We start from the raw sequence: 22,663 nt of genomic DNA, 5'->3' as shown, positions 1-22,663 counted from the left end.
GTAGTGTGATGAAATCTCTCACCATCCATCCCTGGAGATGAACCCTCCCTTTGTCCAGCATATCCACAGTGTACCTACAGAATAATAAAATCTTTTGAGAGAGAGGGAAAGCACATTCACATAACTTTTATTACAGTGTATTATTATAACTGTTCTATTTTATTTTAGTCATTGTTAATCTCTTACTGTGCCTTATTTATAAATTAAACTTTGTCATAGGTATGTACATACAGGAAAAAGACTTAGTGTATATAGGGTTTGTTACTCTATGGGAATCCACTGAGGGTCTTGGAATGTATTCCCCGGGGATAAGAAGGGACTACTGTAATGTACAAAGATGATGTTGTCTTGGTTCTTAGTCTTTATAACCTAATTTTTTTTTTCTTTTTTCCTCCACAGTTCATCCATGAGCTCAGATTTCCCACATTACAACTTCAGGATGCCTAATATTGGATTCCAGAATCTGCCTCTCAACATATACATTGTGGTTTTTGGCACTGCTATATTTGTCTTCATCCTCAGTTTACTCTTCTGTTGCTACTTGATTCGGTAATCAATTTTCATTCTATGTTACTTTAGAGTATGTTAAACAGTCAATAATGAGTTAACTTGCTGGTTAAAAATTTGTGTAAGTATTGTGGGGAAGACAGAACGTGTCCTTATCCCTTCTAGGTTCTTTCAGCTAGTCTAATAATCGAAGAGAAGAATAACCAAATTTAATTATATACATACATATGGGAACCCCACGTACAAGAGAAGGTTCAGAGACAGAAAGTTAAAGTGAGGTATATGTGGCCTTCTGAACTAAGGATATAAAGTAAGGTGCCTTGGAGCTTCAGAGGGGAGGAAGGTCATTTGGAGGATGAAAAGAGCAGATGTTCAGTAATTACATGTTTGCCCTACCTCCCAGGTCATAAAATGTTATTTATAGCAATAACTGTTATTATGGGCAAAGCACCCAATTTAGATTCTTTAAGATAGAGGTGAAGATTTCTCTTGGACCCACAGGGTCTCAGTTGCCTTCAGCTCAAAATAATATATATGTCAAAGTAGCATGTCTTGGGGAGTCCTGTCCTGAACCACTTCAGAATGATAATTAGCAAATTTTTAAAACTTAGGGTAGCTTAACATTTTAACTTTCTATGAGTTACTAATCAATAAAACACCTTTATATAGTCTTCAGTCTTATCTGCTGATGAGGTGTTTTATTCTAGGACAAAAATTTCTCATTTGTTTTTCCAACATATTAACATCTGGACTGAATACACTTATGTCATTGTCTGTTCCCAAGATTTAACCTACTTTCACAGACATTTCAAGATTGCTTTTCAGGAGGGTATTACATTATCGTAAGCTAAAGTCATTAGGGATCAGAAAGCAATCTCCAAATAAGGTCTAAGCCTTTAGACAAATTCTTGTGGTCTCTCAAGATTTTAAGTCCCCATTCGTTGTTGAATTGGTCAAGTGTTCAGGTGATTGATTATCTGCATAAAACACTAAGTGTTCCGCAAACTCTGCTGCACTTGTATTGACGAGTGATAAGGAGTAACAACTCACGTAAAGGAGGATGTGGCCAGTAAAAGTTCACAGTTGACGGACAGTTGTTTAAGCAAGCATTTTTCTCTTCTTAAGAATTTAAACAGGGCCTAATTTTCAAAGCGAAAACCCAGACTGTAAAAATTTTTATACTGATTATTCAGTGAGCTTTATGGTGTAAAATAATAGATAATTGAATTTTATTATACAGCTATACATCTTTAACAGTTTTTAGTGTTTATACAGTATATGATTATGGTTAATATAAATACCACATGAGATATCTTTCAGCAATAACTCATTGCTCTCAGTGTTCTGAGGCACTTTTTTACTGATGGTCCAACTTGAATTAATTTAGTATATAGTTTCTAATTTTCTGACAAGTGAATTTATATATTTTTAATATATTTTATTGATTATGCTATTGCAGTTGTCCCATTTTCCCCTTTATTCCCCTCCACTCTACACATCTCCCCCCAACCCCCATTTCCCCCCTTTAGTTCATGTCCATGGGTCATACATATAAGTTCTTTGGCTTCTGAATTTCCTATACTGTTCTTAACCTCCCCCTGTCTATTTTCTACCTACCATTTATGTTACTTATTCTCTGTACCTTTTCTCCCTCTCTCCCCCTCCCCCACTGATAACCCTCCATGTGATCTCCATTTCTGTGATTCTGTTCCTGTTCTAGTTGTTTGTGTAGTTTTGTTTTGTTTTTTTAGGTTTGGTGGTTAATAGGTGTGAGTTTGTTGTCATTTCACTGTTCATATTTTTTATCTTCTTTTTCTTAGATAAGTCCCTTTAACATTTCATATAATAAGGGCTGGATGATGATGAACTCCTTTAACCTTATCTGGGAAGCACTTTATCTGCCCTTCCATTCCAAATGATAGCTTTGCTGGATAAAGTAATCTGGGTGTAGGTCCTTGCCTTTCATGACTTTGAATACTTCTTTCTAGCCCCTTCTTGCCTGCAAGGTTTCTTTTGAGAAATCAGCTGATAGTCTAATAGGAACTCCTTTGTAGGTAACTGTCTCCTTTTCTCTTGCTGCTTTTAAGATTTTCTCCTTCTCTTTAATCTTGGGTAATGTAATTATGATGTGCCTTGGTGTGTGCTTCTTTGGGTCCAGCTGAAGCTGGACCCAAAGCTCATCTCTGAGCTTCCTGGACTTTCTGGAAGTCTATTGCCTTTGCCAGATTGGGGAAGTTTTTCCTTCATTATTTTTTCAAATAAGTGTTCAATTTCTTCCTGTTTCTCTTCTCCTCTGGCACCCCTATAATTCAGATGTTGGAACATTTAAAGTTGGAGGTTCCTAAGCCTCTCCTCATTTTTTTGAATTCTTGTTTCTTCATTCTATTCTAGTTGGATGTTTCATTCTTCCTTCTAGTCCAAACCATTGATTTGAGTCCTGGTTTCCTTCTCATCACTGTTGGTTCCCTGTAGATTGTTCTTTATTTCACAGAACGCAACCTTCATTGCTGCCTTGGTCTTTTTTATGCTGTTGAAGTACCCAGTGAGTTCCTGGAACATCCTGATAACCAGTGTCTTGAACTGTGCATCTGATAGTTTGGTTATCTCTTCCTTGCTTTGTTGTATTTTTCTTGGGGCTTTGAACTGTTCTTTCATTTGGGGCATTTTTTTTTTTTTTTGTCTTGGCGTGCCTGTTATGTAGTAAGGGGCGGAGCCTTAGGTGTTCACCAGGGTGGGGCAACCAGGTGCTCACCAGGGCAGGTGGCTGCATTATGACGCTGTATGTGGGGGAGGAGTCCGAGAAGGAACAATGCTGCTTGCTCTGCTCTCTACCAGATTTCAGTCACTTCCCACACTACCCACAATCAAATTGAGCCATTCTGGTGCTGATTCCCAGGTGGATGGGTTTGTGTATGTTCTAGGACCCTGTGAGTCTCTCCAACAAACTCTCCTGTAAGGCTGGGAGTTTCTCCCACTGCCTCAACCCCCACAGGTGTTTTCAGTCAGAGGTTTGAGGCTTGATTTCCCAGTATTGGAACCCTGGGTTATATGGTCTGTCTCGCTCCCCGGTTGTTGCTCCCGATTTTTCAGCACCTGAATGTGGGACCGCCCAGTCTGCAATCTACCGCCTCGCCAGATCCACCAGCCACCACCTTGCCCTGTGTCCTCTCCACCCAGCTGCCCATCTCTGTCCCTCCTACCGGTCTGGGTGAATGTTTCTTCTTTAACTCCTTGGTTGTCAGACTTCCATACAGTTCAATTTTCTGAGCAGTTCTGGTTGTTTTTTGTTTTTAAATTTGTTGTCCTTCTTTTGGTTGTGTGAGGAGGCACAGTGTGTCTACCTATGCCTCCATCTTGACCGGAAGTCCCTCTATATTCTTCATAGAAAGTGAATTTCTCTGAAGTTCTCACAAAATATAATCGCTCCTTGTATCTTGATGTGTTGTTGGCTGCCTATGATTCTTAGGTCTTGCTCAGAGAAATAAATACATAGCTAATATAATATGGCACTTAAGTAACACTTTTTAAAAAATCTTTATTTCTAGAAACTTCCTTTTAATAACAGTTTGATAAATGTTATGTAAATATTCAGCACTTTTTTAAAACTAGGGAATTAGCAATAATTATACAGGACCTCATAGCATTATGGTCCAAAATATTTTCCTTTTTCCCACAGCTACTAAGTAGTTCTGGAAATTCCTTCACAAATACTGGCTTAATTCAAATATTTTAATTTAATAATTGAAACCAAATTACTTTTTAAAAGAAGATAAAGATATAACAAAATATTTTAAAAGTTTCATTAAGGAAGGGCCATGTATAAAACACACAGCTCATAGTAGTTTTTATTACTATGTCAAAGAATTAATTAAGCCCTTAATTTTTTTTTGTTTTAAGTAAAATATTAATATACCAACTGTGATTCTGGTAAATTTTTTGAAAAATAATTTATGAAACCCCATTTTACCTCCTTGTATTTTTTTTAATAGTGAAGCAAGTAAGTAAAGAGATAAAAAATGATCACATTGTTTTCATGCATTATTATTTTACTTCATCTTATCCTTTTTGTATCCTGTTTTATTCATTTAACAAGCAAATAAGTAGGGATCTGCTACACTAAAATAAAATTATCTTTTTTAATCAGAGAAGCGAGTCATGTTCAAACGTATCTAAACTTGATTTACAAGTCATTGGTACCATTTTGAAAATTTTAAATTTAATCATGATGTAAGGAACGTTCCCTTTCTGATGATCATAGTTTGTTACTTTTAACTCTTCTAATGTTAAGTTTGGATATAACAAGTCCTTTATAGTTAATCAGGAGATTCAGGGGTTTGACTTCTCTAAAATTATCCAGGCCCATTTTTTAATAAAACTTAAGTTCTCCAGCACCTTCCTACGGGGCCTTAATGTTCTCATGCAGAGAGATCCCTCCAGTCCCAGCTAGACTCATCGGAGTCATAGGAGGAACACAACTTAGTTCTAAACTAGATACCCACTATCAACCTCAGTCTTATATAATATTTTAGTATAGAATCTGCTGCCTATAACAAGGCTGTGAATAGATCACTACCGGAACACAAAAGAAGGATGTGTTACCTTGCTAGGAATGATCCTATTTTATCATGAATTATAAAATATTATAATTTATGTTTGTTATTCATCTCGTTCCCCAGATAGTTGTCTTATCTATTCTGTTTGCTGTATCCCAAACACCCACAACTAAACAATGCCTGGCACAATATTGATACTCTGTAAGTGTTTGTTGGGTAAATGAAAGTATGGTATTCCTAGTAGACAGTCATTAGTTACACCTGAAACTGAAAAGTCAAGAAGTGGCAACACAAGAAAGGTATATTTAGAGATACGGAAGTAAATATCAAAATAGTGAGCTGAAAGAGGGGGAAGTTATCTCTGGGGAAGAAGGCAGAAGACTGCTGGTTTTGTTGTTACTAATCCGGTAAAACTATATATGCTTTGAAATATATGCATATATAATTTTGATAAAATTAAAAACTAAAAATGGAGGGAAAATATTGAATTACTAAATAGATATTATAAGGTCTTGAGCCAAGATAATGACAGTAGAGCTAGAGAGTATGTTATGAATGGTTGTAAGAAATATTTGGGAGGTGAAAATGAACAAAATTTGGTGACTGAGTATTAAGGACAAGAAAAAGATGAGCTTGGAATCTTTTGTGGACTTCTGGCTTAGGCAGCTGGATGGATAGGAGTCTTTTCACAGAAATAGAAAATGAATGGCCAAGTTGGGGTGGAAGGATGAAAGATTCTGTTTAACACATGGTAGTAGTAAGTTCCCTGTGTAACATTCAAGATGTTTAGTATATAGTTGGATATATAAGTCTAAAGCTTATAAGAATTCTGGTCTGAAAATAGAGGGTCATGTAATAGCAAGTGGAGGCTGAAATCAAGAGTGTCCCCTAGAGAGAATGTGTATAGTGAGATCAAATGGGCCCAGGACAGAATTCTAGGGAAACATGAATATTTAAGAAGAAAGAGATTGCTCACATGTGAAGGCCACCAATCAATGTTTCTCTCTCACATCAGTGTTTCTTTCCCTCTCTCTCTCTCCCCCCGTCTCCCCCTTCCTCTCTGTGTAAAGGCAATGAAAAATAGGTCCTCAGGTGAGGATTAAAAAAATACATATATATGGAAAATTAGAACTGTTGGCAGGGATGTGGGGAAGTAGAAACCCACATGTGTTGCTGGTGGGAGTGTAAAAAGGTGCAACCACTGTTGGAAAAGAGTTCAGCACATCCTCAATACGTTAAACATGGAATTACAATATGACCCAGAAATTTCACTTCTAGATGAAGACCCAAAGCAAACGAAAACATGTGTCTCCACAGAAACTTATATAGGAATGCTTATAGCAGCATTATTCATAATAGCCCAAAGATGTATGCAATCCAAATGTCCATCAACAAATGGATGGATAAACAAAACTGTGGCATATATTCAGCCATTAAAAGGAGTGAATAACTGAAAACCTGCTATAGTTAGGATGAGCCTCGAAAACATTATATTAAATAAAAGCCAGACACAAAAGGTCACATATTGTATGATTACTTTTGTATATGTATTTTATATATTATCCATAATAAGCAAATCCATAGAGACAGAGCAGATTATAGGTCACCAGGAGAATGGAAAGGAGGAGACTAGGGAGTGACTGCTTAGTGAGACCACGTTTTTGGAGGGATAGAAGTTTTGATACTAGAGAGAGCTGATGGTTGCACAACATTGTGACCACACCAAATACCACTGAATTGTACAATTTAAAATGTTTAATTGTAAGTTATGAGAATGAAAATAAAAGAATATTAAAATGTTTATTAAAGGATTAAAAACCTCACAATGAGTCCTGGCTGGTGTGGCTCAGTGGATTGAGCACCACACTGTGACCCAAAGGTTGCCAGTTGGATTCCCAATCAGGGCACATGCCTGGGTTGTGGGCCAGGTCCCCAGTAGGGGGCACTGGAGAGGCCACCACACATTGATGTTTCTCTCCCTCTCTTTTCTCCCTCCCTTCCCCTCTCTAAAATAAATAAAATCTTTAAAAAATAAAGTAAAACAATAGAAATTTTTTAAAAAATAAAGTAAAAGCCTGAAATAGAAAATATAATTAAATATATAGTAAGAAATTGAATGTATTATTAAAGCATTCCTACAAAGAGACTATAAGCCAGGTAACTTCACCAGTGAATTCCTTCAAACATTTAAGAAAAAGTACCATCCTTAAATGACTCTTCCAGAGAATAGAATACTTCTCAACTCATATAACGAAGCCAGCATAATTTTGATTAAAATAATACAAAACCTCACAAGGACATTACAAGAAAGAAAATTATAGACTTGGGTCTCTCATAAACAAAATATTGGTCAAATTCAGGGATGTGTAAAAAAGGTAGTACATTAAAACCAAGTGGGCTTTATTCCAGGGATCAAGGTATCAATACAATATACCACATTAACAGTTAAAAGGGGGGAGGGGAAGTATTCAGGAATTCTGGTCAAGATAGAGTGGTAGGTAGACATGCATCGTCTCCGCGTACAACCATAGAATTACAAACAGATCTCAAAACAAGTAACACCCAGAACTGTCAGAAAATTGAGCTGTATGGAAAGTCCAACAACCAAGGATTTAAAGAAGCCACATTGAGTCAGATGGGTAGGAGGGGTAGAGTCATGGACAGGTGCAAAGACCTGGTGTGGCACAGAGAGGCCGAACAGACTATCTCACATTCACATACGATGGATGAAAATTGGGAGAGATACCTTGGGAGCAAGTGATCCCAGCCCCAGGCCAGACCACACAGCCCAGGGTTCCAGCACTGGGAAGATAAATCCCCATAACTTCTGGCTGTAAAAACCAGCAGGGATTGGGGAGGCAGAAGAAACTGCTGGATTTTCAGGAGACTCAGCTTAAAGGACCTGCATATTAGAACGTATGCAAACCTACCCACCCTGGGATTCATCACCAGGACAATAGCTGGAAGGGTGCCAGCTGCATACAGGAAGTGGGTGAAGTGACTGGAAATGGGGCGAGTGCCCAGAAAACGTCCAGAAGCCAGGCAGCAGTATTGTTCCCTCCCAGAGCCCTCTACCCACACTGGCACAATGTGGTGAAGTTTTAGACGGAGGGGAAAGGAAGGAGAAAGAGGGAGAGAAACGTCAATGTGTGGTTGCCCCTCAGGGGCCCCCTACTGGGGACCTGGCCCACAACACAAGCATGTGCCCCGACTGGGAATCGAACCGGCGACCCTTTGTTTCACAAGTCAGTGTTCAATCCACTGAGCCACACCAGCCAGGGCAACATTGTTAAGAGTTCTTAGCCAAAGCAGAACAAAAAGAGGAATAAAAGAAGTGAAATACAGTATAAAGAAGTAAAATATATAAAGATTATAAAGGCAGAGTTTAATACCTATTTGTAGACAGAATGATTGTATATATTAAAAAATCCAAAAGATTCTACAGATAAACTATTTAAAATTAATAAGTGAACTTAACAAGTCACTAGATACAAGATGAATGTACGTCTTTTTTTACATAGTACCCACGAAGAATTAGAAAGTGAGAAAAACTATCATTTATAGTAAATCAAAAATTACCAAATTCCTAGGAATAAATCTAATGAAAGATGTGTAAAGTGTTCTACCTAGAAATGTATAGACAGAAATTAAGATCTAATAGAGGAATATACTATGTGCATAAGTTGGAAACTCAGTCTTGCAAAGATGTCAGTTCTTCCCCCAAAAACGAGATCTATAAATTCCACACAATCTCAGTCAAAATCCCAACAGCTTTTTTATAGAAATTGACAAGGTCATGCAGTTCACGTAGTTAAGAACAAAGCTTGAGTACTTACACTACCAGACCCCAAGACTTGTTACAGAGCTCTAGTACTTAAAACAGAGTGCTAGTCACCTAGCACCCAGATCTTGCTTTCTAAATAACTATTCTCCTGTAAATGAATCAAGGTTCTTTGGGAGAAGTGGTTATTTCCACAACTGGGGCATGGAAAATACAAGATGAGCCTGGAACATCTTTCAGTGCCAGTAAGCAAGGGAAAGAACGAGGGCATGTTGACTGAAAGAAGCCAACACAAAAGAGTATATACCAAATGATCCATTTATGTGAAGCTCAAAAATCAGCATCATTAATCTACAATGATAGAAAATCAGAAGAGTGGGTGCCTCTTAGGGGTGGATGTTGATTAGGAGGAGTCATTTAAGGGATACTGGAAATATATATCTTCATCTTGGTGACAGTTACACTGGTATGTATATAAATATGTGTGTGTATTTTTATATAGTTAAATTCTTAAGATTTTTATACATTATTAGATGTACTTATTTTTTAATTAAGAAAAATATATTAAATATTGAAACGGACTGTCAGTATAAAAATTGTTACATTGCAAATCTTAATATTGCATTGTTAATTTGTCTTCTAGGCTAAGACATCAAGCACACAAAGAATTTTATGCCTACAAACAGGTAAGAAATTTACTTCAGATTGGCTTTGATCGTGTTTTTTACCCCCCAAAATGAGAACTTATATTTCCACTCATTTTAAACTAGGACCTGTGTTCATTTTAGCATTTCAGTTGCTATTTGGCAGTATAAAACAAATCAATTTTAAGTACTCTTCTTTCTTATTATTTGAATTTACAGAAAGTTCAGATGATATAGTAATAAATTTTTTTTCTATGAAAAAAAGTTTAGAAAGTCACAGAGGGTCTTTAACTTTGCTGATATGATGTTACAGAACCGTGGGTGGGGCTCTGCCCGCAGAGCGCCCCCGTCCACCACAGATGAGAATAAGTCTACTAAGACATGATCTGCTTGAGGAGGAAAGGTGGCCGGTCTCTCAGAGAAGGGCCTTGAGCCTGTTCCTCAATGGGCTTTTATTGGGTTTAATTTGCACAGGAATACAGGGCATATACATAAAGCTCATCATTGTCAGGCAGTAATGATCAAGGAATAGAAAATATTCAAAGAACTAAGAGGGCCTATTCTGAGTCAGAGTCAGATAGATAGAGCGAAACAAACTCATTTTATGCTTGGACCCTTATCATTTAAATTGAGGGAATTCTTAGCAAAGCAGGTTTCACAGGATCTTATGCATTCTTTCTTAGGCCTGATCTCCCCCAGGAAACCGCCCATTCCAGCACAGGACCACACCTGCCTTCCACATTATTTCAGGCTTAAGTCAGGCAGGGGAAGTAAGGCAGCCAAGAGATTAGAGACTTCTTGCAGACAGAATGAGGGCTCAGGCTATGTCAAAGCTGAGGAGTGAGGGTCCATCACCCCCTTTTTCTATAGCCCTCCCAAGTCCTCCCCTGAGGGCCCCTTCACAACCGTGCTTGTTTTAGGTCATCCCTCCCTTAAGGAATCTTACCTGTCATTGGCTAACCAGTCATCCGCCTGGGGCCAAGCAGGGTGAAATAAAGGGGGCAGAGGCAGCGCCCCTGCTGGGAGGATAAACTTTGTCTCCTAAGTGACTTATGGTCCCAAGGTCTTTTTACTCATGGGAGGTTAGTTATGGGGGATTATAGTTCTGAAACCAGGCAGGGTGGTCCCCAACACAGAACCGTTGCACCATTTTAGGATTACATATCTTTTTTGTTCATCTTTTGTCCATGTCTCTTTGAGCTCTTCGCCAGTTCCTTGGATATTCATACTGCTGTCCTAGGTAACCCCGTCCCCTTCCCCATAGGTCTCATGTGAGATTCATACACAGGGTGGAATGTTTTAATTTTCTAAGTGAATGGATCCTTTTGTGTCAGTTCTGTCATGATTTTCACAACCCACGAGGTATTGAAAAACTAACTAGAAAATAAAATTGGCCTTGGTGGTCGTTTACAAGGTGAAATTGACTGATGAAACTAATAAAGTCACAAGACATAGGGTAAAAAATTGTCTTTAAAAAATACCGAATTTGAAATTTAATACACCCCTGCATAGCAAGATAGTAACTTTTGGTTGTGATTTTTGAAAATGTGATTTACTCTCAAAATTATTTTAGGTTTAGGAATATAAGATACTCAAAGTAGAGATTTTCTCCGAATTTAACTTGCCTGTTTTTTCACTTGAAAATGATATATATAAGTTTATTCTCAGAAATTTTCTGTTTAACTAGTAATTTGCCCTCTTATCACCTGGTATTCTTTCTAACTGATAGTCCCTACAAAGTCAAGTCAGGGACAGCACCTGGATGAGTGTTAAGTCTGCCTACGTAACTCCAGAGAGAGCTGCAGCTTTCTGAGGATAGTAATGTATAATAATGAGCAAAACTTCTAAATTTAAGATTGATCTTATTTTTTAATCTCTTATAAATTATTAATAGTCCCTGGCTTGGTGGCTCCGTTGGTTGGTGTGTCGTCCTGTGTACACACACACACACACACACACACACATACATAGTTTGCAGGTCAGATCCCAGGCAGGGCACCGACCGTTGGTTCGGTCCCTGGTTGGGGAGTACACAGGAAACAACTGCTCAGTGTTTCTCTCACATCAGTGTTTTTCTCTCTCCCTCTCTCCCTTCCTCTCTCTCAAAAATCAGTAAACATATCTTCAAATGAGGATTTTTTAAAAGACAGTGAATTACTAGTCAGTCTGTCGCATCAGCCAGTGCTGTGTTTTACTGAACCGTAAGGAGTCAGCCTCATTTGTCTCCTCCCATGTTACCGCTTAGTCCAGATGCTCATGTGTTATGTCTTTTCCCAAAATTTAGTCTGTTGTCAAAGAGATTTTTAAATTGCTTTCCAGAAGAATTTTGTATCATTGCTCAAGTTCAAAAAATGTTGATAAAATGTTCTGTCTCAAACTATAAATGAGAGCCCTCTCCAATATCGAATGTAAGGGGAAATGAGCTATATGCAAAAAGAGAAGTATTTGTAAATAAAATGAGAAATTTTTTAAATTACAGATGTAAATGGGTATAAGAACATATTTTTTGTCTTATAGGTTATATTAAAAGAGAAAGTAAAAGAATTGAATTTACATGAGGTAAGTTCCCTTATGAGTGTTTTAGTCTTGAGCTGTTTTCTACTAGAGTGGTATGCTATGGTATGCTTAAACATCTTTATTTTCAGAAGTTGAAAAATCAGATTTTGATCAACTTAATAGAATATTTGAGGATGAGGTCACATAAAAATCAATTGTGTGAAGACTTTGAGTAACGTAACTCATATTTTTCAGAAGGATGCTGCCCACGTAAGATTGCCTAGTGGCAGGGACGCTGCCTGATGCCAGTGCTGTGTGAGTAGGAGATAGGGAGATGGGAGTTTTTCTACGCAAAGTGAATTTGCAGGAACTGCACTCTTGAAAATGTTCCCAGTAGTCCCTTCTTACCATTGTCACAAAAAGGACAGCGATTATTTCTTGGGAGTAGGAGTTTGGGGAGGTGAGACAGAGGGGTGGAGTAGGGAAGATCGTACGAGGAGAGGTATACCCTCGGGATTATCTGGTGTCGAGGTTGCATGGCTGTCGGTTCATAGGTGCTCCCTAGGTTATGCTTTGTAACTTAAATACAAGCTTGTGTGTGTATCCTGATACACCTTAACACACACAGTCTGTAAGAATTCTTTTTCATTTTATTTCTTGTGGGCCCTTTCTTTTCCTATCTATCTGAGTTTTTGAGTTGGTGTTTAAAGCAAGGACTTAGAAAGAAAGCTGTATGTGTAATATCTATGTTTTATGTGGATTAACTGTGGTAAGCTATATTGCCAGTCTCTTTAAAGATAGTTTGTGAAATTATTTGAAGAATAATAATGATTATTTATATTATTGTTGAATACTTTGAAGTTGTCTGCTGCTCCTTTGTGCCTTCTGTATATTTTTTAATCAGAGTTGATAGGTCACAGCATTTTACACCTAACCTTGCATTAAACTCAAGCATCAATTACTGTTTTATTTTTAAATTTTCCCCAAAGTTAACTTTGGCACGTGAAGTAAATAACATGCAGTAATAGAGGGTGATCCCTTTTCTATTTGGGGTGTCTTTGATGACCATTAATTAAAACATTAAATCATGACATACTCGTACATTTGCAATATTGAATAACCAGATTTGGCAGGAACAGAAGTCTTCCTTATTGGTTTGACCCATCCGCTTAAAATCTTTATCCTGAATAAGTGCACTGTGTTGCGGCATTGTATGTCAGAGTTAGTATGTACCCGCTGTACCCGCCGACTTCAGTTTCACTGAGTCTGACCAAGTTGCTGATCCACCCTCCCCCTGTTATTTGAAACTGCAGCAAGGAAAACCTAACCTTGCTACACCTTGTGTTTAGAGGCCATGATGTATTTTTCACAATTCATTTGGTTCTTTCCAGCTGCATTTCTTGGTAATGAAACTACTTTTTGTCAAATTTTTGTGTGTAGCCTAATTATACAATGATACATAGCTTGGTCCTGTGTAACCACATGAAATTTCTATCAATACTGTTATTAATGAATATAATAGTGAAAAATGAGCAACAAGCTAAATGTCCAGTAAAAAGTACAGTAACCAGTACTGTAGCAAATAAATAAAACATGATATGCTGGCAGAGAAGGAGAGAGGAAAGGAAGGAAAACCTGATACAGTGATTCATACAATGAGGTACTGTACAGCAGCGAAATTAAGGAACACAGTCCTTGGAACACATCTGGGTGTTCCAAGCCGTGGGGCCTAGCCACCTGTCAGAGCGCAATCCTGGCCCTGACTGCACATTTTCTCGTTTAAATTCGGTGACTCTTGAATAACTTTTTATATGACAAAGACAGACACTGACAGGAGGACAGTGCCAAAGTGAGGGGACCCAGGAACTACAAAAGCGTGTTAGCAGAGAAAGGAGAGCCTCAGGGCCTATCCCAGGGTATGAGCAGTCCCCTTTAGGGGCTGTGCTGCTGAGCAGGCAGAGCCCCCTGTGAAACTGTGCCCCTGAGCCATTACATTATGTCCAGCCTGTCTAGTGAGAATTAACCTAAGTTCGACTCTTCTGAGGCACTGAAGTAAATAAAGGAAACTTCCTCTTCCTTTCTGTCTTCTCCCATGTGCCCTCCATCTTTGAAGATGTGACAGAAAGAGCAGGAGACTCTTCTTCAGAAGACCTTGCCCAGAGGAGCCTGTTTCTCTCACTTAACAACTGTGGAAGATTGCAAATTCCTTCAGACGGCTGGGCCTCGGGCGGCCTGCACTTTACTTTGTGGCCTGAGAGGGTACTTAGCAGAGGCTTGGCTTAATCTGTGAATTTATCTTTCAGCTCTGTGCCGTGTGTCTAGAAGACTTCAAGCCTCGAGATGAGTTGGGGATTTGTCCATGTAAGCATGCCTTCCACAGAAAGTGAGTATTGGTTTGGAATTATTTAGGGGGACCTGAGTTTGAGGCACATCAACCAAGTTACTGTTTATCTTGAGACAGTGCCAGACAAGTGATGGCTTCATGATTGGTCTGTAGTGCAGGAAGCACCCTGAGGGCGGGGCTTGTGTGTTTACATGACATTAGGAGGGACTGGGGTGGGACTTGACCATGGTGGCAGGGCTTTGGCAGAGAGCCAGACAAGCCCATACCGCCTAAGAGCCCAGGCTATAAGCAGCTGTTTAACTGGAACTTTCCAGTGAGAGCTTCCACTCCAAAAAACTTATTTTAATCAAAACCATAGTTATTTTAAATCAAGATAAATAAGTCTGAATGTAAATAGCAGTGCAGGGCTGTCTCCTCCCCCCTCCTGCAGACATATTCATGTTCCCCTTTCTCTTATATTTTATGCATTTGCATTTCTATTAGAATATTTTATTTTTCCTGCTTCACACCACCCTCAGTGGTACATGTCAACCGTGGTATTGCTTCTTACTGTGGCCTTTTGGAAGATTGGAGGCTCTGGTTCCTCCAGAGGGTGAAGTGCATTCTCCACCGAAAGGTGGAGCTCCTCTGGACCTGACCGTCCTGGGCCATAGATGTGTCAACATGCCAGGTGTGTGGGCGAGGGTACCATGAGCGCAGGACTGACATCTCCCCTCTTGTGGTGTCTCATCCTACAGGTGCCTTATTAAGTGGCTGGAGGTTCGCAAAGTGTGTCCACTATGCAACATGCCAGTTCTGCAGCTGGCCCAGTTGCACAGTAAGCAGGACCATGGACCCCCACAGGGACCCCTTCCTGGGGCAGAGAATATTGTATAGCTCACCACAAGGATCAAACGGTTGCGGGGTCCCATGTCTGCATTGAGGCAGGAGGAACACAAGTATTCTCTGTGTTGGCTGCTCTACCTGGGGCACCAGCTGCCACTTCCTTTGTCTCATGAAGAACTCTTGGGCCAACTAAGCTGAGAACCCACACTTCTGGGTCTTGTGACAACCAAAGCACGCTGACACTACCCCACGGCAAGAGAAGAGAAGTTGAATGAGCCTGCGGGTTTGTTTCAAGAAACTTCCCAAGTCTCTTGCTGACTCAATTACATGCTGTCTCCCAGACACTTATCTCCACATAAGGTGAATCTTTCTCAAGCAAGAGGGAAGATAAACACAAATATTAGAGAAGGGAACTGAGAGCAGGTCTTTAAAGCCACCAACCCCCACCCTGTGGACAGATGAGCTTCTATGCAGACTGTGCATGCCTTAGCTGCAGCGAACCTTCCTGGCAGCCCCTGAGCCAAGTAAAACCAGCGGTTACCTCAGCCGAAGCATGACCAACCTGCCTGGTTGGTGAGGCAGTGCCAACAAGGCTTTTCCTCTTATGTTCCTTTGATAAGGCCATCTTGGAACCTGCCATTTCTTATTTCCCACCCCCACCTCATCAGTGAGGCACGGCCACACCGCCCATCAGGAGCCCCAGCAGGGGGTGGGTCTCTGAGCCCATGCTGTCTCTGTGTGACCCAGGGTTCTCAGAGTGCCGCCCCCATCCCCCCATACGAGATGTGGCTCCAGCATAGCTGCTGGTCTTGACCCACTGCCTCAGTAGGAGCCACAGGGAGCCCCTCAGACGGCTAAGAATGGCTAGTCCTCCTGGCCCTGTTGAGATAGGATGATTCTGACCCCCTTGCCTCTCCCCTTCTTCCTTCCCTTTGTTGTCTTCCCTCTCTTGCCCTATCTCTGTTTCTGCTTCAAAGAAAATGCCTGTTATGGACTTTTTAACAATTTAAAGCATCCCAAATAAGATCCCTCTGTTATTCCTTAGGCAGGGATCCACTTGAAATTGTAAATAGTATCAGGAAGCTCCTGCAGGGCTGTTCGCTCATTGGTGTGTGCCTCAGTATTCAGACTTGTGAAAGCTGAAAGTGTCTTTATAGGAGAGCAATGCATGCTATTCTTTGGCTCTTTCTGTCCAACTTTTCTGGAAATGACTCAGAGTCCGTTTGGATTCATGAATATTGTGTAAATTAGCTAAGAACTCTCTAGTTCTTTTCCTCAGTCCTGTTCTCCACCTCCTTTTGGAGGGATGGTCTCCTCATCAGCAGCGTTGCCTCTGCTTCCTCAGTGGTGTGAGTGGGGCAGCTGCTCACTAGAAATACCGTCTGCATGGTACAGAGAGAGGATGGGGAAGCTTAGCAATTCTGTTCATAGCATGTCTCCAGGAATTTTTTCTGGAATCCATTCTGTACTGTCCTGAAATGGGCAAGGGAACCTGTCCTTGGCTCAGGTGGCTGGGGTTAAAGGATGAGGAAAATTCCCATTGGCCTAGAAAAGTGCTGGGCAGAATCCAGTTTGGAAAATTACAAATCCAGTTGGTCAGAATTGGCTGTTTCCTACGTATGACCTGTCATACGGTATTCCTATGGTATGCCAACTGGACTGTTTCTTAAACAGGGCAAGGGAAGCGAAGCGTGGAATATTTTTATATGAAAGCCTTAGCCTGTTTGGCACCCATGAAAAGAACTATTTGTACACTCAGATTTTCATCCTGTTCTGCATTCTGTTTGTAGCACAATAGAGTTGAATGCTGCAAAGCACCCAGTTTACAGCGAAATGTTTCCAGTGACCAACCAGTGTCAGAAGGCTTGCTTCTGGACTAGCCTCATTAATGACCAACACCCACCATTCTCCATGAAATGGCCATGGGACAAATGTCATCTTGTCTTTGTGAGGTTTGAATAGGAAAGAGAACTTTTCCCCTCAAAGGGAGAATGCTTGTGCTTTATACTGCAAAGTTCTTCAACTCCATTTTTGTAGGATTATAGCCTTTCGGTTGCAGCTTTCCGTCCCGGTGTCAGTACCAAGGAGACAGCCTGACCAAGTCCCTGTGTTTGTAGGGAGGCGAATGAACTCATTTCATTATGTCACAGCTAAAAGCAAATTGATGTGGTTGGTACACACTGGACCAGAGGAGCAAAGCCAGATAGTTTGAAGAAAAGCTCGAGTGCTGGGCACTCTCCATTTGGCACCATTTTGCCCTATGAGGTGCCACTAACATGACCTCAACACTTGTGAATATGGAGGGCTTTTTAAAATGCAGCTCTTCCACTAGGATGGGGCTGGACATTGGAGTGCCAATTGCCCGCTCTGCTCATAGTTGTCCCCTTTCTTGGCTTGGTGTCCTACCACAGCATGGCGGTTGTCACTTGGGAGTAGCTCCGGCAACTCTTAGAACACAGTCTGAATGCATTTGCCACCCACATTTGGGTCTTCCTCCAGCACTTGCCTGTGCTGCACTCCCACAACTGCATGTGGCTGGGGGGTTACTTATGTCTTCCTTACATTCTGATGGAAGTCAGTTTTGTGGACAGACAAGGTTAAATTTCTATCTGGACTTTTTAAAGAGGCAAGGATTTCCTAATACCCTTGGCTCAGGCTCACACCTCAGTGAGGCCACTCTGTCCACATGTGTCCAAGTTGTGTATGGCCTTTTGTTAATCTGTAGACACATGGGGGCTCTGATCTGCTTTTGGGCCACTGGCTAATGACATGGTGATTTCTTTACTTTGTCTAAATGCATCTTAAGCAGCTCCAAAACCGGACGTTATTTGCGTGCCATGGGTTAGTGGAACAGAGCTCAGCCCCAACTGCTTTCTGCTGGTGGCCCAATCATTATCTAATGGTTGCCAGGGGCACAACTGACTTCAGCTGGCTTTAGAAAGGGAACAAAACCAGCCTGACTGGATTCCTGGTTTTTATCTGCCATTTTACTTTGCCACCATATGATCTGATTACGCCTGTCCCTGGAAGGGAGCCGGACAAGACAGAAATGGCCAAATGGAAACCGGTGGCCCACGGGGAAGTCTGGGCTGAGGGATACAGGGGACCTCCCACCATGGCCAAATGCCTGTTCTTTGCAAATCTTGACAAATGAAAAGCTTTTCCCCCAATGCCAAGCCCTTTGGAGCCTTGATCTCAGGCACTTTCCACAGCCCCATTCTAGCGTGTCATGTCCATGGCCTGATCCCACTCTGCTCAGCTAGTGACTAGAGTAATTACTTTTCTGAGAAGCTTTCTGGGAATTATGAAATGCACAGAGAAGTATCCCCAGAGCACTAGACAGAAAAAGTAATCAGTGATTTGAATCATCCCTTTCCAGCCAGGTGCCTCTACCAGCTAGCTCTCAGCCTGTTTCCTTACCTACCACCCAGGGATCATAATGGTATTTTTACCGGCTCTTTGCAAGGATTAGCTGTGTCCAGAGCCTGGAAGATGACAGGTGTGCAGGTCACTGGGGAGGCAGTCCTTTGTTGTCCCAGGTCTGCTGACTCACTTCTTCCCCTTGTGATCTTCCCGAGTCACCTCCATCTGCCTTTACCTAGTGCTCCCTGATTTATTGCTTACTGCTGAATATGACTTTTTTAAACTTGAGTAAGCAATCAATCCCTTTACATGGTCCATAAATCATAAAGTTGGTCTTCCTTGAATCCCTGACCTCTAGCAAACCCAGCTTCTCACCCCTGGAGCATCCAGTTTTGTTCCTTGCATACCGTTCCAGAGGTCATCTATGTATATTCGAGCAACACTTGTGTATGCGTGTATAATTTTTTCTCCTCATGTGAAAACCGGAGTATATTCAAGCAGCACTCCTATCCATGTGGGAAGAGCTGTACCAGAAGTCAGAAATGTCTGTAAATGATGAGCCCAGAAGTGGAGGGTGATTTTGTAATCACACTCCTTTTGAATAAGCATTTTTCTTACTGATTGCAGCACACTGGAATGGTTTTCTATACAAAAATCATTAACTGCAATCCCTCTCTGACCTTTGCCACAAACGTCCAGATAATATGGGAACACAACCAGTTTCCACTCTTTCTGATCTGTGACTGGACTCAAGAGCAGGCCAACAGCAGTACAGGCCTCTCATCCAGGTCCAACGGCTTTGCAGCCACCTGGACAGGCTGCCCCCACACCATCTTGGCCAATTCCAAGTGATGCCTGAGTCCAGCATTGATGTCTGTTAACTCTTGCTTTCTTAGGTGGGCACCCATGTTTTTGAGGCAGCAGTTTGACAAGCAGCAGCAACTGAAGGCCAAGGCACCTATCTTGTGGGGCAGATGTCTCAGGTGTTGCTAAGCATGTAGCTGGTCCATCTCAGAATCAATCAGATGTTCAGGTACACGGGCTGGGCTCCCTTTCCCTCCCTACTCTATGAACATCCCCCCTCAAAAAAGGCTTCCCACAGATTTTTCCTCCCAGCAGTAATCATTTCTTTAAAAAATCTTTTAAGTTCATTTTTGCCCCTGCAGATGATAAAAATTAAAACTGCTCTCTCTAGGCAGCTGTGGCAGGGAGGACCATGGACCATGCCTTAGTCCTCACCCATCTCCCCCCTGTGCTACCTGCCACCCAGAGCTTCCCCAGGATTCAAAGTGCTTTTGGGCCCCTAATCTAAAGCTTGAGATGAAATTGCAAGTGAACCTCCACCCTCCTGCCATGTGGTAAATCTCTGGCCCTGGGTTAGTGTGTCTTTCAAGTTTGCTGTTACGAATTTGAGTAGGGGGCATGTCTAAATTCATGATGTATAAATTCAGGTGAAATTTGCAGTAGATAACTAGAAAATGCTGTGTCATGGTTAAGATTAATGCACTTCCATTTGAGATTATCAGGAGAAAAAGAGGCTTGTTCAATAAATGTCATTTTTCCAGTTCAGTTTTAGAGACCAAATTGTTCCAAGATGCAAACAGTTTTACTCTACTTTTAGACCAAGCATCAGCACTCTTTGCTTATCAATGCAGTGCTCACTTCTGTGGCTGCAGTCAGGGAAAACACCCTGCCTGAGCCAAGTACATGTACCTAGAAAGTGAGCCACCCACTGTCAAGAGACTTGTCTGTACTTCAATGAAACTCCTCTGCCAGTACAAGCCTGTGCTTTGGACCAGCTGCACATCATCCCTGTCTACTCCTTCCCTCCCAGGTTCCGCTAAGGCCAGGTAGGCAGATGGGGCCCCCCCTGGTGACACTAGTCTTCCAAGATAGTGTTCCTGACAACCGTCATCTCTGGGTCTCTTAACAGATCATTGCCATGAAGGATAGTTTAGTCTTGTAGTTCAGCCCACTGGGGTTCATTCACTAGATATGTAACTCCCTCAAAAAAAGGTTTATGAAATGCTGAGCTTCAGGTTTCATAGACGTGTTTGTACACTAAGAATTCTGCAGCAGAATATTTTTAAACATTCGCAGTTTTTTGTAAGGTATATTTTTGTATATTTAATTGCTATTTTAAAGTTTTAATGCATTTTTTGCTAATTACTCGTTTAAAAAATGAAACATGCATGTAACTGACTTAAATGTAAATAAACAGATTTTGAAAAATACTTCATGTTAATCAAGTACCCACTGTGTGGTCATCCACACCCCACTTAAGCCCATGTAGCAAGAGTTGGAAAGTCAAGGTGAGTAGTTCTGATCAAACTGAGCTGGTCAACCAGCAGAGGTAATGGTGATAAAGGAGCTTCTGGCCTGTCCCCCATGGTGTGGGGTGCAAGTCAGAGGTGGTAAGTAAAGCACTAGGCCATAGTGAGGAGGAAAGCAGAGAAGCCAAGGCCTCACCTGCCACCCTGGCCTCAGCTTTGCAAATACGGCCACACACAAAATGATGAGTTTCCAAAGTACAGATACTAGTACTCAGGGGGCCTTAAGAGGCAGAATTAGCCCATATCTCATACCTCTATCTCAGACCTGCGAATAACTTGTTAGGAGAGAATCTCTCTCTGGGTCTAAAGTCATACTGTGGGCAGCTGCCGTTTCTCCTCACCATCCCTCACTAGGACCCAAAATTTTGCGGAAATTGTTCCCCTCGAGGCCATCTCTGGACCACCTGTAATCCGCACTTCCGGGTGTCGGAGAGCTCCTCTCCACTCAAGTCTTCTGAGCAACAGAAAACCCTACCAGCCCCCTCTCTGACCTCTGTTTCTTTTGCAGACTTTGCCTTCCCTGCCCGTCTCTCAGTTGTTCTCACTCTACCCTGGCATTCACTAAATTCCCTCCTACGGTCTGCCCACCTTACATGCACGTCATTCTCAGCTGTTTTCTACAACTCAAAATATCCAGCTACCTGGTGTTAATCACAGCTCAAAACCATGCCTCCCCAGCAAGCCTCTGTCCCCCATACCAATAATAGCCCAACAGGCAACCCTCTATAACCATTCCTCTCCCCAACGGACCACCTACTGCTCCCATCTTGGTTCCCTTCTCACCTGGACCATGACCACAGCCATCCACACTGCCTCTGGTGAGACAGTGTGGGGTGGGACCCTCAAGCTACAACGTGGAGGGCAGGTTGGAAAGGACAACTGCTGGGTAAGACTGCGGTGGTTTAGACTGCAGTGGTGGCAATGGTGGAGATGGAGTTTACATGCCTCTCAAGCTGGGGGCAGGGGGTAGTTTCAGGACGAAAGATGTGGACATTTCTGTGTAGGGATAGCCTTGGAGATAAAGTAGAGAGAAGGGAAGGCAGTCACTGCCTTAGGACTGGAGCTCAAAAGCAAGTGCCAGCCTGAGCATGCTACCTTGTAAGTTAAAGAGTCAAGATGAGTGCTCATGACTGCCTAGAGAAATGAGGACTGCGCCTGGAGCTATTTCAAATTGTCTTCAGAGAATAAGCTGGCAGAGACAGAGGGGCCTGGAAGGAAGAAGGAAAGCCAAGAGAGGTCTACTGTGTTAGAACTGAGGAAGATGAGAACATAAAATGTACATCAGACTTAGCAACAAGACTCACTGGTGGACATAGCATGAACCAACCCTTGTAGTAGTAGTGTGAGCTAAGAACCCACGAAGTGAGGTCACAGAGGCAACTTCCCAAGAGTAAGGTGCCAGGTGGGTCCTTGGAGGAGGGGGGGGGGCGGGGACTCCACCTGTTTGACCTTGGGCTAATTTGCTTTTCTGTTGAATTGTGGAGATGAGAAAAACTACATGAGATGACACGTGTGAAGACACTGGCAGAGCCTGTAGAGGACAGGCAGGGCCCACAACAGAGCATGAGAAGGCTGGCTCCTGCTCCCTCCCCGTTCTTTGCCTTGATTAGTGGGGGGAGGGGGAGGCAGTGCAGAGGACAGGACTGGTACTCGGCCTAAGCAGGCAGCAAGCAGAGGAATGCCTGGGACATGAGGGGCTCAAGAAGAAACACAACTGTGATACCAGCGAGTGAAGGCTGGCACTCTTTATGCTGGCTGTAGGGACCAAGCGAGTGCCTGGAGTGACACAGGACAGAGAACAGGGTGGGGGCATGGCT

The 22,663-nt window shown here is 41.8% G+C and overlaps 1 protein-coding gene across 1 annotated transcript in view; it reads left to right on the top strand.

Moving 5' to 3' along the window:
- RNF24 (ring finger protein 24) overlaps window positions 1-20,747 on the top strand; it is a 47,329-nt gene extending 26,582 nt beyond the window's left edge. Inside the window, exons 2-6 of the mRNA XM_024559354.3 lie at window positions 400-549; window positions 9,485-9,527; window positions 12,003-12,044; window positions 14,285-14,364; window positions 15,063-20,747. Of these exons, the coding sequence (XP_024415122.1) occupies window positions 407-549; window positions 9,485-9,527; window positions 12,003-12,044; window positions 14,285-14,364; window positions 15,063-15,201 (447 nt within the window). The 5' untranslated portion in view covers window positions 400-406 and the 3' untranslated portion in view covers window positions 15,202-20,747. The remainder of the gene's footprint in view (window positions 1-399; window positions 550-9,484; window positions 9,528-12,002; window positions 12,045-14,284; window positions 14,365-15,062) is intronic.
- Window positions 20,748-22,663: the final 1,916 nt, after the last annotated feature.

This window comes from Desmodus rotundus, chromosome 6 (genome assembly GCF_022682495.2).
Source record: "Desmodus rotundus isolate HL8 chromosome 6, HLdesRot8A.1, whole genome shotgun sequence".
NCBI classification, from domain to species: domain Eukaryota; kingdom Metazoa; phylum Chordata; class Mammalia; order Chiroptera; family Phyllostomidae; genus Desmodus; species Desmodus rotundus.
The sequence above is the reverse complement of the archived record's forward strand: the minus strand, read 5'-3'. Positions and strand labels throughout refer to the sequence as shown.